We start from the raw sequence: 14147 nt of genomic DNA, 5'->3' as shown, positions 1-14147 counted from the left end.
TACTTTTACCGATAATAATAATCGAGTGATGGACAAAATACCACACTTCACATGAACTTTTTGCCGAAATATATGTTTTTCTTTTTGTGCAGTGTCAAGCAATATAAACCCACTGCAAAAAAGTTGCACCTTCTCGTATATTAGGTGTTAGTGTTGCTCAAATATCTCACCTGAGGAGAAAAAAATGTAAATGCTGAATGTCAACCTTGAACGCCATCCACTGCAGGACATCACTTTGTGTGCACATACCTAAGGTACCTGATTTAAAATGCAGCTGGTGTTAGCAGCTCTATAAAACACGTTTTACTGCTCACCCCGATGGTAAAAGTTATTGTGTATAATTATGTCAGAAAAGGATAAAAAGAGACCACAGTCACAAGTCGGGATTGCATTACAATACTGCATCGACAACTAGACTTTATTCACAAGTTGTTTACACCAATAGAACAAAATATCTTCTGTTGTGTTTTGGGGTTTATGTACAGTTTTAATGCAACAGACCAGCTATCTATTCATACTTGATGGTGAGTGAGAAAGAAAGAACAGCAGCAGGGAAACTGATTGAGTATCAACATTGCAAAATAAACAAATAAAAATAAAAGCCCATTATAATAAGCTTGATTCAAATATAGTAGAATAAGATCATTTAAAGTGAATGCCAGTTCACTTAATTCCACATTTTTATAATATACCTGACAGTATCCTAAAAAAGGGGGAGAAACAGAATCTCATTTCACATTGAACACATTATTAAAAGCAGCATTTCTCGTAGCACGTTTCAATTTTGTGATGGAAAAATGTAGACCAGCTTGCTGCAGTGTTACATCATATTGTTACTGCACCCGTTTCAGCCCGCTTTAACTATGATCTGCACAGTTTAGAGAAGATAATCCTTGGCTTTTGTACTTTAAGGTCCTTGGAGCATCTTGTTTAATAAAGAGTCTAACACAAAGTTAATAGATACATCAGCAGTTGGCTGGTTGCTTGCAGAGGTTTGTAAAGGTCATTTTGAGGCAAGGAGAACATTACAGCACACATTTGTTGAATAGTCATGCATTAGCAGCATAGTGTATGCAATTCATGTCATCGGTGATTTACAAACAGAATTAGTAGAATTAACTGAATGAAACATTTCAAACTGTCAACCAATTGATTTTGCACGAGCTGGTTTCCCAAAGCCATCTTTAATAATCAGTGTCTTAACTTCAGGCTATTTAGTAGTGGCTTTTGTCTAGCTAAAACCGAAAATGAGCCGACAATCCCAGGACATTCTGTTTAGAAGCCAGCAAAAATAATGATCTCTGAAGTTGTCTGTAACTGGTGGTGGGCCCTTTTCTTGAGAGGCGTGATACTGAAATAAACCTACATACATGGGCTAAAACATAAAAAACAAGAGTTAATGCTGACTGTGCTCTTTTTATTTACAGCAGTACATAAAACATGTTAATTTTAGAATGGTGTTGGGAAAACCAGCTGAGGCGTGTCACTGCAAACTAATTTCCATTGCAATACAGATTTCACTACTGTACATGGACAAATCATCCATTAATGCTACATTAAGAACCTACTATTCAGAAGCAGAGCTATTCCTTTTGGCATGACAATACTTGTCAGAAACATTACCATTTAAAATGACTCCACTCCAGCATTTTGAACTTATAGTTATTTGAAGTAGGTACTTGTGAGAAGACTCTCACAAACTTTTGGCCGAACAGAAACTTCTGCTCCGGCAGAATGTTCTTCAATGTTTATCGCAGCGGTTTTCATTTAGCACAGGCACAGCTAATCTTTAATCCGCAGGTTAATCCACTAGAATGAGGCCATTTTAAAATGAAGCATTACTCCTTATCCTCGTGGCTTTTACCAGTCCATCTACTGAATGTTTATTTTTTTTTGTTAAGGCAGACATGAGTGTAACTTCACTGACAAGCCACAACATTGTTTTTCCACAAGAAAGAACAATTCAGGTAGAAGAAACACAAAATTGCTTCAACAAAGATGAAGCAAAATCATTTGACCGTATTTCCAGTATTAGCACGTTTTTTTGTTCAACTAAGACAGTTACCGATAATGTGTTAATTTTTGGGTTTCCCCGCTTACTTTTACAAAAGCAAGACTTCGTGGGAGATGGAATCACTCGTGTTTTGCCTAATATCTACCGTACTGACCAACGCTACGTGCTGATGAGTTACAGCATACTGTGACACACTAGCATACTGCATCAAAACATATCAAAAAGCATGGCATTAAATATCAGACACAATATGTGATGATCTGCGTCACAAATGCACCCACTCAGAGACCAATCAGTGGCATCAATTCAGTAAAACTCTCAGGTTTGGCAACTGGCCACGTTGAACATTGCCCAGAAAATCAGAATCAGATATACGATTACATTTTGAGCCATCTTATTTTGATCATTGCCAGCTGATGCCAATGAGATCAATGTTCATCTATAAACAAAAATTATGATAATTAGACACTTAACAGAATACAGATGAATTTGAAAAATCGCTTAAAAGGCGTTTAAATGCGGCAAAATGTTACTTTGGAAAACAGGCTGCTTGGATCATCACAACAGAAGGAAGGTCTGTCTATGTACAGGATAGTTTCAATGGTTTCCTGGCACAACGTTGACTGAGATCGAATGGGAGATGTTAAGAATTGCAAGGAACGGCTGCACATGGAAGGGAGAGGGGTCACAAGGAGGAAAGACGAGACATGCGGAAATGAGAAAATGGGATAAAAGATGAAAAAAAACAACTGATGACAAGATAGGGTGAGAAATAGGAAATTTGACTGCAGGAAATAATAGAAGCGATAAATGGTAAAAACATGGGTAAATATTAGACATGAAAAGGGCATGGGAGTAGCAAGGAGTGTGAAAACAAAATGAAAGTAGAAGACAGTGGAGAGAGGAGGAAAATGAAGAAGGAGTGGAGAAAAAGAAGAAAGGCAGACAGGAAAACACAGATTAAGTGAAGTGTCAGAAGGAGGAGAAACAAGAGACGGAAATGACAGATGAGAAGCACGAGAGGGGAAAGAACATAAATAACAGGGTAAAAAATTTAGGAGACGGGAGAAAGACAAAATAGGAAACAATATAGGAGAAGATCCTTGGGATGAGGAGTAGAGAAGGTGTTGTTTTCTACTGTGGAAGAGCTTTCAGGATGGCATTCACCTCCTCAGCAACGGCTGTCAATGCGAACTCAAACTGATCCTGCAGACAGACAAAAAAGAGAAAGAAAGAAAGTTAATACATGCAAGAACAAAAAGATTACTAAGTGTTTGATTTCAGCGATACATGCTACTTTGCATTTACCCTTCAAAAATCCTTAATATTGCATCAGTTTGCGGAGATTATGATGCTGAACAAAATGTGGAAGTACCCAACTTTTATTTCCCACAGACCTTTTTGTCTGTGATCATAGAAAAGCCTGTGAAAAAATCCCACTGGCTTTGTGGCAAAGGGAGACTCTAGCTTCATGGCCGTGAAGTTTAGATGGCCATGCTTATGTTAGAGAACTGTTATGTTGTTTTGAAACACTTATTTATACTCGTGCGTGATCAAAACATGGTTGACCTATGAGTACTTTATCCTCACAGTAAGAAGTAGATTAAAGGCACAAACAGCAGATCAAATTCAGAAATGAAATCAGAGTGCTGAGGCTGGGTCTCCTGACCACAAAGGGAATCAATGTGTGAGGAGTGCAGGGAGAGTGCTGTGACAGCAGTTCAGTCAGGATACATGCTTTAATAAAACCTGGATCAATACCATGGATGTTTTACACACATCCTGGGTTTCCTTTCTAATTAAGTTCACAGATCAGCCGGTAATTGTTTCCAGACCAGCCGGAGTCATTCAGTGTACAGTGTGATGACGATATACTTGGTTGTAGGTCTCTGAGGCAGTGAACAAATGTATTTTAGAATATGAGTCTTTTTAATAATTTGTTTGAGGACTTTTTCCCCCAAAAAATACTTACAAAACTTTATTCCCTTTATTCCCTAAACACTTAACCAAAATGGAATAGAACCACCTTTTTTGCAAATTCTTATTCTCGATCATTCACTTCATATAACCAGAAAGCCTCCACTACAAGTTCTGATTAGGACAACCTGGGACAGGTTATCAGCACCTATTTGAACTCTATACATATTCCTCTGTGATTTGACCTGATTTTCCCATAATCCCTTTCAGAAATCGATTCATCTGAGCTGAAGCAGTGGAGCCAGTCCCCAAAACTCTCAAATCTAGTCTCTCTCACAATAGGGCATAGAGATTATCATCTCAGCAAAGACTTTTAGACAAAGTGAAGTTTTGATGGGAGTGTGATCGATTGTTAGAAAGACAGTTCTGGGGCATTAAGGCGATCTAAGAATGTCAAGTTGACATTTTGAGTTTACCATGGCAATCCTTCGTGTAACCTTTCTACCCAAATTCATGTGACAGCACAGATGGATTGTTCGTTTTTTTGATAGAGATGCTGAGAATGACCTTACTTACATTATATGCTGATGGAAATAAAAGTAGCCTTCCACAGTAGCAACCTTAAATGTAATTACTGCAAATCAGCCTGTATATGCAAAACATTCTCACTGTCATTCTCGGATACTTAGGACTTCTTGGAGTCACATTTTAATCCTACTATGGTTTCGATTTCCAACATGCAGCATAACGGAGCTCATGTTGTAGATTAGCATCTTGATGGGTCACACAGTGGAGCAGATCTAAGTCACTGGGTGTGTTGCATAGGTTCATGATGAACATCTTTCATTGATGAACCAAGATTTGAAACAGCGAAATATTATAGTGTCTGACTCATTCCAATGTAGCTGAAGTGAGATCCATCCATAGCTATCACAACTTATTATATTCCCCCATGTAATTTGACTGCTGGTACAAAAGCAAAATAATACAGACAAATCTGAGAAAAGCTTTAAATATTTTTTTGATACTTTAATGTTCCTGATGATGCACTGTGTGAGAAGTGCTGTTCATGCACTAGTGTGCAGTCACTACCATACATTTTAAATCTAATAAATATATATATTTTTTCTGCTCATATACATCTTGTTCCTTGATAAATGTTGGCGAAGGTCCTTTCTCCTTCAAGGACCTGCACTTTTATTTATATTTGAGGATTTGTTGAAGTTTGTGAAATTACGTTAAGCAGGATTTTTAAATGTAAAAACAAAAAAAGTCATCTGTTCACACTGTTCCATAAATCAAACAAAATCTGCACAAACAAACAGGATTCAGGTGTGTGTTACCTTAGTCTGAACCATTCCTGGCCTCTGGTCCCGCAGGTGCTCCAGAGTCGCTGCAATATCAATCTCCTTGGCACCTGCCACACACACACACACACACACACACACACACACACACACACACACACACACACACACACACACACACACACACACACAAAAATGATGTTGGATTGTGTTCAAGGCACCACCAAGATAATCCAGCTAACATCACTCAATCTGCTCTTTTAAACCAACTCCCATTAGAACAGCAAAGGCGATTACATTCATCCTCTTAGCACAAACACACACACTCTGACTCTAGAAAACAGTGATGGTCTTTAGTTGAAATGAAAAAAAGATGAAGAGGCCAAAGGAGCTGGTGCAGAGGACTTTGTGAGGGAAATCACAGGAACACATGTTTGCTACATTTTCTAAAGAAACCTGAGTCAATCTGAAAGCTCCTTGTTAGTCTTTGGTTGTTCTTAGCCTTTCATGAAGGTTGCCCACCAGAGCTCTCTCAGCCACTGCCAAAAGCTGACGTGTGTTTGTCTGTGTGTGTATTGCCCGTCAGTCTGTCTGTATGCCAGACTGGGATAATGTCCCACAGCTGACAAAAGTGTGGCTGGCTGCAGTCAGCTCAATGACCTCAGGCCAAATGCTGGTCAGATTATCAGAGACTGTGATACATTACAAACATATTATAATCCTTTTGGAGTCAAACACAAGGAGGCATATACGTATCTGACGTGTATAATCTTATGTGACCATAATTGAAAAACTAGATTTCTCCAGTTTCAGCACTTAAGCCTTGATAAGCCAATTCTAGCCTTTATAGACAAAAGTCTTTCACGTCTTTGAAAAGTAACAATAAAAACGACAGTTTGAATGTTTTCTTTTTAAATTTGTCTTAATAGTGTTTTTAGTTAAGCACTATTTAGACGAGCTACTTGGAATTGATTGGATCAATACATAATACAATATTACAATTAACAAGACTTTATTTAAAAAATGGTTTGCTTCTGTTTCTCAGTGTGGAAATGGACAAAACTATGGGGTCACAACTTTTACTCCTTCAGTTCAGGTGTTTTCAGTCCCACTGCCACAGGTGAACAAAATCAATCAAGCTATACAAATGTTTGTGAAAAAAACTGGTTGTTTTAAAGAGCAATCCAAGGGTAACAGCAATCTACCGGTGCAACACGTCAGTTTGTGCACTTTCTCCCTCCTAGATATTGCACAAACAACTAAGTTTTACTACAGTGACTGCTACTATTAAAGTGACAGACAACATCAAGTTAATGCATAAAAGTTGCCAGTGCTTTGCAGAGTTTGAAAACCTTCTCTGACATCAACAACAGCACAAAGATTGTGCGCCCAGAGCTTCAATGGGATGGGTTTCCATGGCCGAGCAGCTGCCGCAGGCGTGCTTATTGTCCACAAACTGCATTATATCAAGTTTCTAGAATTTCTTTTTTATCGCCACTATGAAAATCTTTTGATGTTATTTATGATTTTTATTTTTTCTGTCTTTCCAAAATACATCACTAAGGTTACGTTTACCTTTAAATACAATAATCTTCCTCAGTATATCAAATACTTGAGTACTACTACTAATAGTTTCAGCTTGTATGACCCATCTGCTACTCAGTTTTACTTAATATTGCTGTTGGACTGTGTGGCATGAAAATTGTGTAAAATTTGGGATGAAAACAAACAAAGGTAAGAAGAATCCATTCAGAAGGCCAGATAATACTTTGTAAAAACACTAGCATTGTAATTATTTTTGCTGATGAATTAACAAATAACAAAAGACATTCATGGAATTGCTCTTAATGCACTTATCAAAAATAAAAAAAAACCCCAAAAGGATATTAAAACATTTTTTTCTCAGAAAAATCTCTATTATATGTTAATGTAGCTTTTTAAATACCATTTCTGCAACAAATAAAGTGTAAGCTACTTTTAAAAGACTCATTGTACTTATAACGGTCTTACGGCCGCCCTGTGATGTCAATGGAGCATAACCAAAAATTGCAGGTACCCACGCATTATTTGAGAAAAGAATCAAAGAGACATAAAACACAAGAGATGATTCATAAAGTCAGAGGGAAAAATAGATGTTAAGGGGGGAGGAAGACATGTCGCAGAAATAGAGAAATTGTTCTGGGAGAGAAAAGGGACAAGAGAGAGAGAGGTGGGAGCAACAATTAAATTCAGAAAGAACAAAAGACAGAAAAAACATTTAATTTGTTTTCTGTCCTTCCGTTTCTCTCCCCCACCTTCTCCTCCTCTATCCAAATTCTGAGGAAACAAAAAGCGCAAGAATTACTTTTTCTTGTTGTGACACATAATAACACTCCTTTTTCTTGCCTGCATGAAGAGGAAAATGAATGGTGGGAGAACCGCTCATTCACACCATTTTCTCTTTCTGTTTCACAGGTTTTGTGAGCTTTTTTCCCCCCTTTTCACAACACAATAGACTCCCTTCTAGCCAGAAAAGCTGCAGCAGACTACTCACTGCTTTAGTTTTTCTTTTTTGAGAGGAAGGACTTAACAAACCAAGGGCTATTGTGAAGATTCTGATAAAACTCAAAATGGACGGTATTAAGAAAAAATGCCTAATTCGGGCTTTCCCTTGAAGGAGATGGTGGAAGCATGAAAAAAGCGGGACTAGTATAAAAACCTCTGCCTCATTTTGAGATTCCCTCTTCTGTAAGACCGCTTTGGGGTGGAGGTCGAGGAGTAGGACTTAGGAGGGTAGAGGGGGGTGTGCTATAGATGAGAAGGAGGAGAGAAAGCCTGGAAAAAAAAGAAAAAGAAAGAAAGACACGCAGCCCTTGAGGAGGCCACGAAAACCCCAAAGCCGAGGGCTGGGTTGACCAGCTGGACCTGAAGAAAAAAAGTGCAGAAAGAAATGGTGCAGTGCTGAAAAGCTCTCTGGTATTCACTGTGTTTTGATAGATTCTTAAGATGAAGAGAAAGGTGATGGGTGGTGGTTAGAAACAGGAGAGAAGTAAGGGCGCATTTTGGAAAAGTTGAAGGGAAAAAAAACGTGAGAACCACCTCAACCCTGCTACATCGCTATAATTCTTGAGGAAATTTGCAATTCCTTGGGAAAAAACTGTTGGAATCTATTAGGAAAGAGGGGAAGGAGGAATAACTGGGGTTATTCTGTCTCTGAGAGGATGGAAGAAGAGGAGGAGGCAGTGAGAAATTTCTTTGATCAGGATGGAGAAAACCTGCAAACCCAAAGGCTTTAAGGTTCTCAGGACAAAAAAGGAGGAAAGTAGAGCTGAGAAAGTGATGTACGAGAGGGCAACTAGATTTTTCAGGTATTTCGTTTTAAATACAAACCTATATTATCGTCTTTTCAACAGGGCACTTTACAATCATCTATTTAATCCTTAAGCACTTGCAAACATACAGTGGCTTAAACGGAGGAAGACAAATCTTATAATCTACAGACATCAGCCAGGTCAAATCGTTTAAAACTTTATTTGAGATGATACGTTTTTGTAGACGATTGTTGCTTTTCACTGTTACAAAGCAATGGCAGCACCTTTAATTTTATACATTAGTATTTGTTGCCTGTGATTTTGTATAATTTAGTTAGTTAATTTTGGTAATGAGCACGTTTCCAGTTTAACTAATTGTAGACACACGTACAATGCTGAGCTGTAAAATGAGGATAAGTAGGGGATAAGTACATCATAAAGAAATAGCATACAAGCAAAAGCCAAAGCAAAACTCCTAATTAAAGCTGCAATAACTGATTTAATTATAACTTCATAGCAAAACTAATGTATGAGCATTAGCTCCGTCTTGGTCTCAACCAAATTCGGAGGAAAATATCTGCTTGCTACAACTGAAACTTTGCCTTTTTGTTATGCAGTTGTCTGGGTGATGAATACAGAGAGTAAACCAAAGAGGTTACAACGATTGGCTGGAAGACCAAAGCACTAAACTCATGAGTTAATACTCTATTTGGCCTTTTTAGGCACCCATTTCATGTTAATCTTTTCCAGATGAATAACTTTAACTACTCTGCACATTAAAATCTTCATTTTATGCACTGTAGTTTATAAAAATCTAACATGTTAGAAGACGATCATGTGGTTTGTATATGGGATATAAACACCTAGGATATGGTAATGCAGTACTACAGTACGTATATAAGTACTCAAGTGAACATACCTCAAATTTGTCCCAAAAAGATAAAGTACGGAGCAAAGAAATTTATCTTTTTAAATGAGAAATTTAAAGATAATAGTGACAGACTGGTCGGTTGGCACAGCTCAGACCAAGTGAGAGTCTTCTACCTTTGCTTCTGCTGATTTTCATGTTTTACCTCGAAGGATTACACGCTCCTGTATGGGTTCAGCAGATTTCACAACTCCCCCAGTTTATGAAACATCTTCAGAGGCAATAAAATAAAGTAAAAACATAAAGTGCTGTCAAAATCCTATTTTTCTGCTAACATAAACACTCTACCTAACACAGATTTCACACCGTTTTATCAATGGTGAAATCCACTTTGATCCTCACAATAAAACCTCTCTAGCATTTCCTGACCACGGTCCGATTACATCACTCAAAGAAAAGATGATTTTCTTTTCAAAAAGATAAAAAAAATATTTTGTTTATTAATATCTCAGTGAGGACGGGGAGGGTTAGGCCTCGTTTTAGGGCCTTTATCTGGCTTATTCACAAAGTGGAGCAAACAAACATGAAGAGCCTTAATAAACGTGAAGCTTTACCAGCTTGAAACAGCTGGGTGATGAACAGACGTGATGATACTTTCATGTAGGAGACTATGGTTCTACTCCTGTTTGTGCTCATCATTAATTTTTTATTTTTTAATTTGGTTTTCAATTATTTTTAAGATGTGCTGCAACAAAAAACATTTTCAATCTCAATTGCTAATTTGCTTTTTATAACAAATAATCCTTTCTGTCATCGTTGTATTTTTACTCAGTTGTATATAGTATTTGTATTTGTATTCTATTTTTATCTTATTGTATATTTATTTTATTTTATTCTACTGTATATAGTATTTTATTTTATTCTATTCTGTACAGCTGTGTACTGTATTTATTCTTATTGTATTCTAATTTTTGCCTCATAACTTTTGCACTGTCCACTTCCTGCTGTGACAAAACAAATTTCCCACGTGTGGGACTAATAAAGGTTATCTTATCTTATCTTAAATTCATGAAGAATGTGTGTTTTTTTTAATGACTCATGCTTTTACAATTTATCAGGGGTTAAGGCTAGAAATTATTAAAAGCTTTGAGTCACTTTCGGTGACAGGTAGGCGTCGCCTAAATACTGTACCTGTCTGTTAGGCTTCACCTGACCTGGTTCAAGTGTCGACTGTGTTTGTGCAGCTGCATTTTAAGTATGTTTTTTTAGCAGCATCTGTGTGATGCATTCACACAACGCATGGATGCAAGCTAGTTAGCTTGGAAAGGTCAAAGGTCACAAAGCTAAAGTTGAGATCAGTCCACATAGCTATGGTAATCCATTATATAAAGACTAATAATAATAGAATAAAAGTGAAATTAAGTTGTATTTAAGTTGTAAAATCTAATGGCAGCAAAGGACAACTTTTTGCATGTTTCACATTCTCATATATATTTTCAGTGTAGTGTTAATGGAAACTTTTGACCCACAGCTAATGTGTTAATTCGATGTCAAGCAGGAAAATGCTCATTGCTCTAATTTGCTGCCACAGTAGCCTCGGCTACACTTCACATCATTTGAAATCTCCTCCATTACTTAGCAAAGAAAAGAAAACAGTTTTCCTTAGTTTTCCTCTTCTGATATCTATGTACTCTCCCTGCTGTCTGTCAAAAAATATATTTTGTTTAAAAATATCCAAGGCAAAAGTTACTTGTTATGAGATGAATTAATTTCATGTTGCTTCAATGGCCAATTAGGTTTTTATAGACAAGTTTGGAATGGGAAGGATTTGGGAAGGAGATAAAAGGACATGGAGGACTTTCCCCCTCGCATCCACCAACTCCCGCCCATTCCTCCCGGCCCCTTGGTGCTTGGGAGGGGCCCCATCACAGTGTGACAGCCTGGGAAATGGCCACTGAAGCCCAAACTGACCCTTTGATCTGGAATTAAAGACCCAGGAGCTCGTTCTGCTACAGCAGCACCACCACAGGACAAACGCACACTTACAAAGAAAGATACGCACACATACACACAAATATCCAATCAGTAGAAACAGTGGATTGATCACCTTCTGTCTTTACATCGTGTAACCGAAACATGAGGAATCAATTTTTAGAAAGACTTTACTGACACACACTAAACATCTGCCTTATTAACATCATCTACCTTTTCAAAGTTCTTCTAACATGAAGCCCACACTCAATTAGAGACTTTTAATTTGAAAGACATGAGACTAGTCAGATGTGTAATTACAGGCTCAGGCTTATAAACAAATCGAACCACATGAATGGAGGAAGTAAAAGGAAGTTGGTTTGTTAAAAACAAATCAAAATATTTTGTAAATAAAATACAATCAACCTGAACTTCAGTAAAGGAGACTTCACTTAACATGATATCAAGAACCGTCACTGCCCCTTAAAATATTCAGTCTCTTACATAATTACTCGCTGTGTTATTATATCATACTGTAATTATAGTAATTATCAAGCACTTATAATGTGCTTAAAATCCACTGGCTGTGAGTCCTGATGGCACTTCAAATAAACAATTCATGGTCAGTTCAGGTTAATTACCAACAGCCTGCACACTAATTTTACATCTCCACTTCTTTTTAGCTCGTTTCTGTCACCACGTCATGAAAATCACACTTGCTCTCTGTCTGGATTTTACTGAGTTTAACTGTGTTTTGTTGGCAAGACAGGAGAAAAACAAGCTGCAGCATGGTGCCAGAGCAGCGGAGCATCCACTGAGATAATGAAACAGATATTCATTTGCAGTAATTAAGCAAAAGCTAATAAAAAATAACTAATAATATATTTTAAAAATCAGCTTGTTTTCTCTGGCTCAGAGGCAGAAAGTAAGAGTGATCGAGTGTGCTAATGGAAAATGTCATTGTTCGTAGCTACTCATCACTGTAATGATCTAATTAAATGTCATTATTTTCAATGCAATCATCCAACTTTGCAAAAAGCAATAACTTTGATGATAGCGGGAATAATTTGACAGCCGTGCTTTTTATTTCTCCAGTCACAACAGGGAGGGCAAACTGAGCACCTTCTCCACACGGGCGAAAAGGAAGGGCGGGGAAAAGGATAGGGAACACCTACCTTTAGCCATCTTGTTGAGGACCATGTCGATCAGGATGTAGGTCCCAGTTCTTCCAGCACCATCGCTGCTCAGATGGATGAGAGAGAGAGTAGGATATGAGGGAGAGAGAGAAAAAGGGAGAATGCAAGAGGATGAGAGACAGACGGAGAAGCATTAATTAAATTTGTCTGATAACGTCATATCGTCGCTTATCGCCAATTAAGCAATTTTCTAATTCCTGTCACTTGATGTTTTTAATTATACTTCTACATTAATTTCCATAATGTTCATTTACATCATTACTCTGTTGCTATGTGATGTCATACGTATACGGATGTGGAAAATGCACAAAGTGTAACATTAATACGAGTGAATAAAAGGAATAAAAATCTTTTACAGGTACACTAAATGTTCCTGTTAATGCCCAAAAAGCAATACTGCATTAATACAGTTATGTACTGATTAGGTAAAAATGTGAGCGGCTGAGTGTGAGAGCTGATTAGAGATAATTACACAGCGCATTATCACAATCAGCTCTTCCACCGTGTCGACTTCTTCAAGTTCAGACAAGGAGGACTAAATGTTCTTTCAGTGTCTCATACAATTTTAAATAACATATAACCCAGGAAAAAAATATTACACTGAAATGTTTATAGCATAAGATCACTTGGCAGGACTGCTGGCAAGCTTGCAAAGCCGAGTAACACCTTCAGGTTTACAGTTGCTATATTTATTTTGTATCCTCTGCCATGTTCATGTTATTGTCTTTCTTTGTTTTTCCTCTGGAGTGAAGACAGACGCGACCCAACTCCAGTGTTAAGCGAGCGAGCATCAATCAGAAAGATTTAATACGTCGAGGTTTACGAGTCTTCTAATGCCATTTCAGGGGGATAAGCAACTTCAAACGTGTACAATTATGGAAACGAGAGACTGAGAGGTTCTTTTTAAAACATCAAAAAATGTAAACCTGTTTTTAGAGACATAGGAGCAAATGTATGTTTGTCTATTCTGAAATAAACACACTGAACACAGTGTGCAGAAACTGAATTACGCTCTGCTTTGTATGTGGAGGGAATATTTTCTATCCAAGATTTATTTCAAGTGTTGAAAATTGATGTCTGCACCCCTACCAGTCTATTTCATGCGCTGGTGTGTGCACGTGTATGTGTGTGTGTGTATGTGTGTGTGTGTGTGCATGCTGGCATGGGTCCATACTTTCTGAATATTTCATTTTCACTGGGACCTTTGTTATTTTCTGCAGTAATTGAGAAGTGCCACTGCAGCCTGCGAGTGTGTATGTGCCTATTCTACAGAGATGCTCTGATCTTACACACTAGATTTGCACGTGTTCATGTGTGTGTTATACAGGTTATTACGGTGTGATTTTAGCTCTATCGTATCACTGCACCTTGCCAGGATCATTACAAAGTGATCAAAGATATGTGATGTGTGTGTGTGTGTGTGTGTGTCAGCACACGCCTGAGGGCTGTGAGTAAACATGTCAAGATGTCTGCTGCCTTCTCTGACTCTGTTTAAAGTGATAGACATGGAAAGAGGCAAGGAGGAAGGGAAAGAGAAAGATGAAATAGAAAAATACACAGTGGATGGAAAAAAGAGAGAACGCT

General features: G+C 37.7%; 1 protein-coding gene across 1 annotated transcript in view; it reads right to left on the bottom strand.

Moving 5' to 3' along the window:
* Positions 1–400: 400 nt before the first annotated feature.
* LOC101482762 (receptor-type tyrosine-protein phosphatase N2) overlaps positions 401–14147 on the bottom strand; it is a 232001-nt gene continuing 218254 nt past the window's right edge. The window contains exons 21-23 of the mRNA XM_014410209.3: positions 12543–12607; positions 5275–5348; positions 401–3220 (exon numbers count right to left, since the gene is read on the bottom strand). Coding sequence (XP_014265695.2) covers positions 3149–3220; positions 5275–5348; positions 12543–12607 — 211 coding nt within the window. The 3' untranslated portion in view covers positions 401–3148. The remainder of the gene's footprint in view (positions 3221–5274; positions 5349–12542; positions 12608–14147) is intronic.

This window comes from Maylandia zebra, linkage group LG18 (genome assembly GCF_041146795.1).
Source record: "Maylandia zebra isolate NMK-2024a linkage group LG18, Mzebra_GT3a, whole genome shotgun sequence".
NCBI lineage: Eukaryota > Metazoa > Chordata > Actinopteri > Cichliformes > Cichlidae > Maylandia > Maylandia zebra.
The sequence above is the reverse complement of the archived record's forward strand: the minus strand, read 5'-3'. Positions and strand labels throughout refer to the sequence as shown.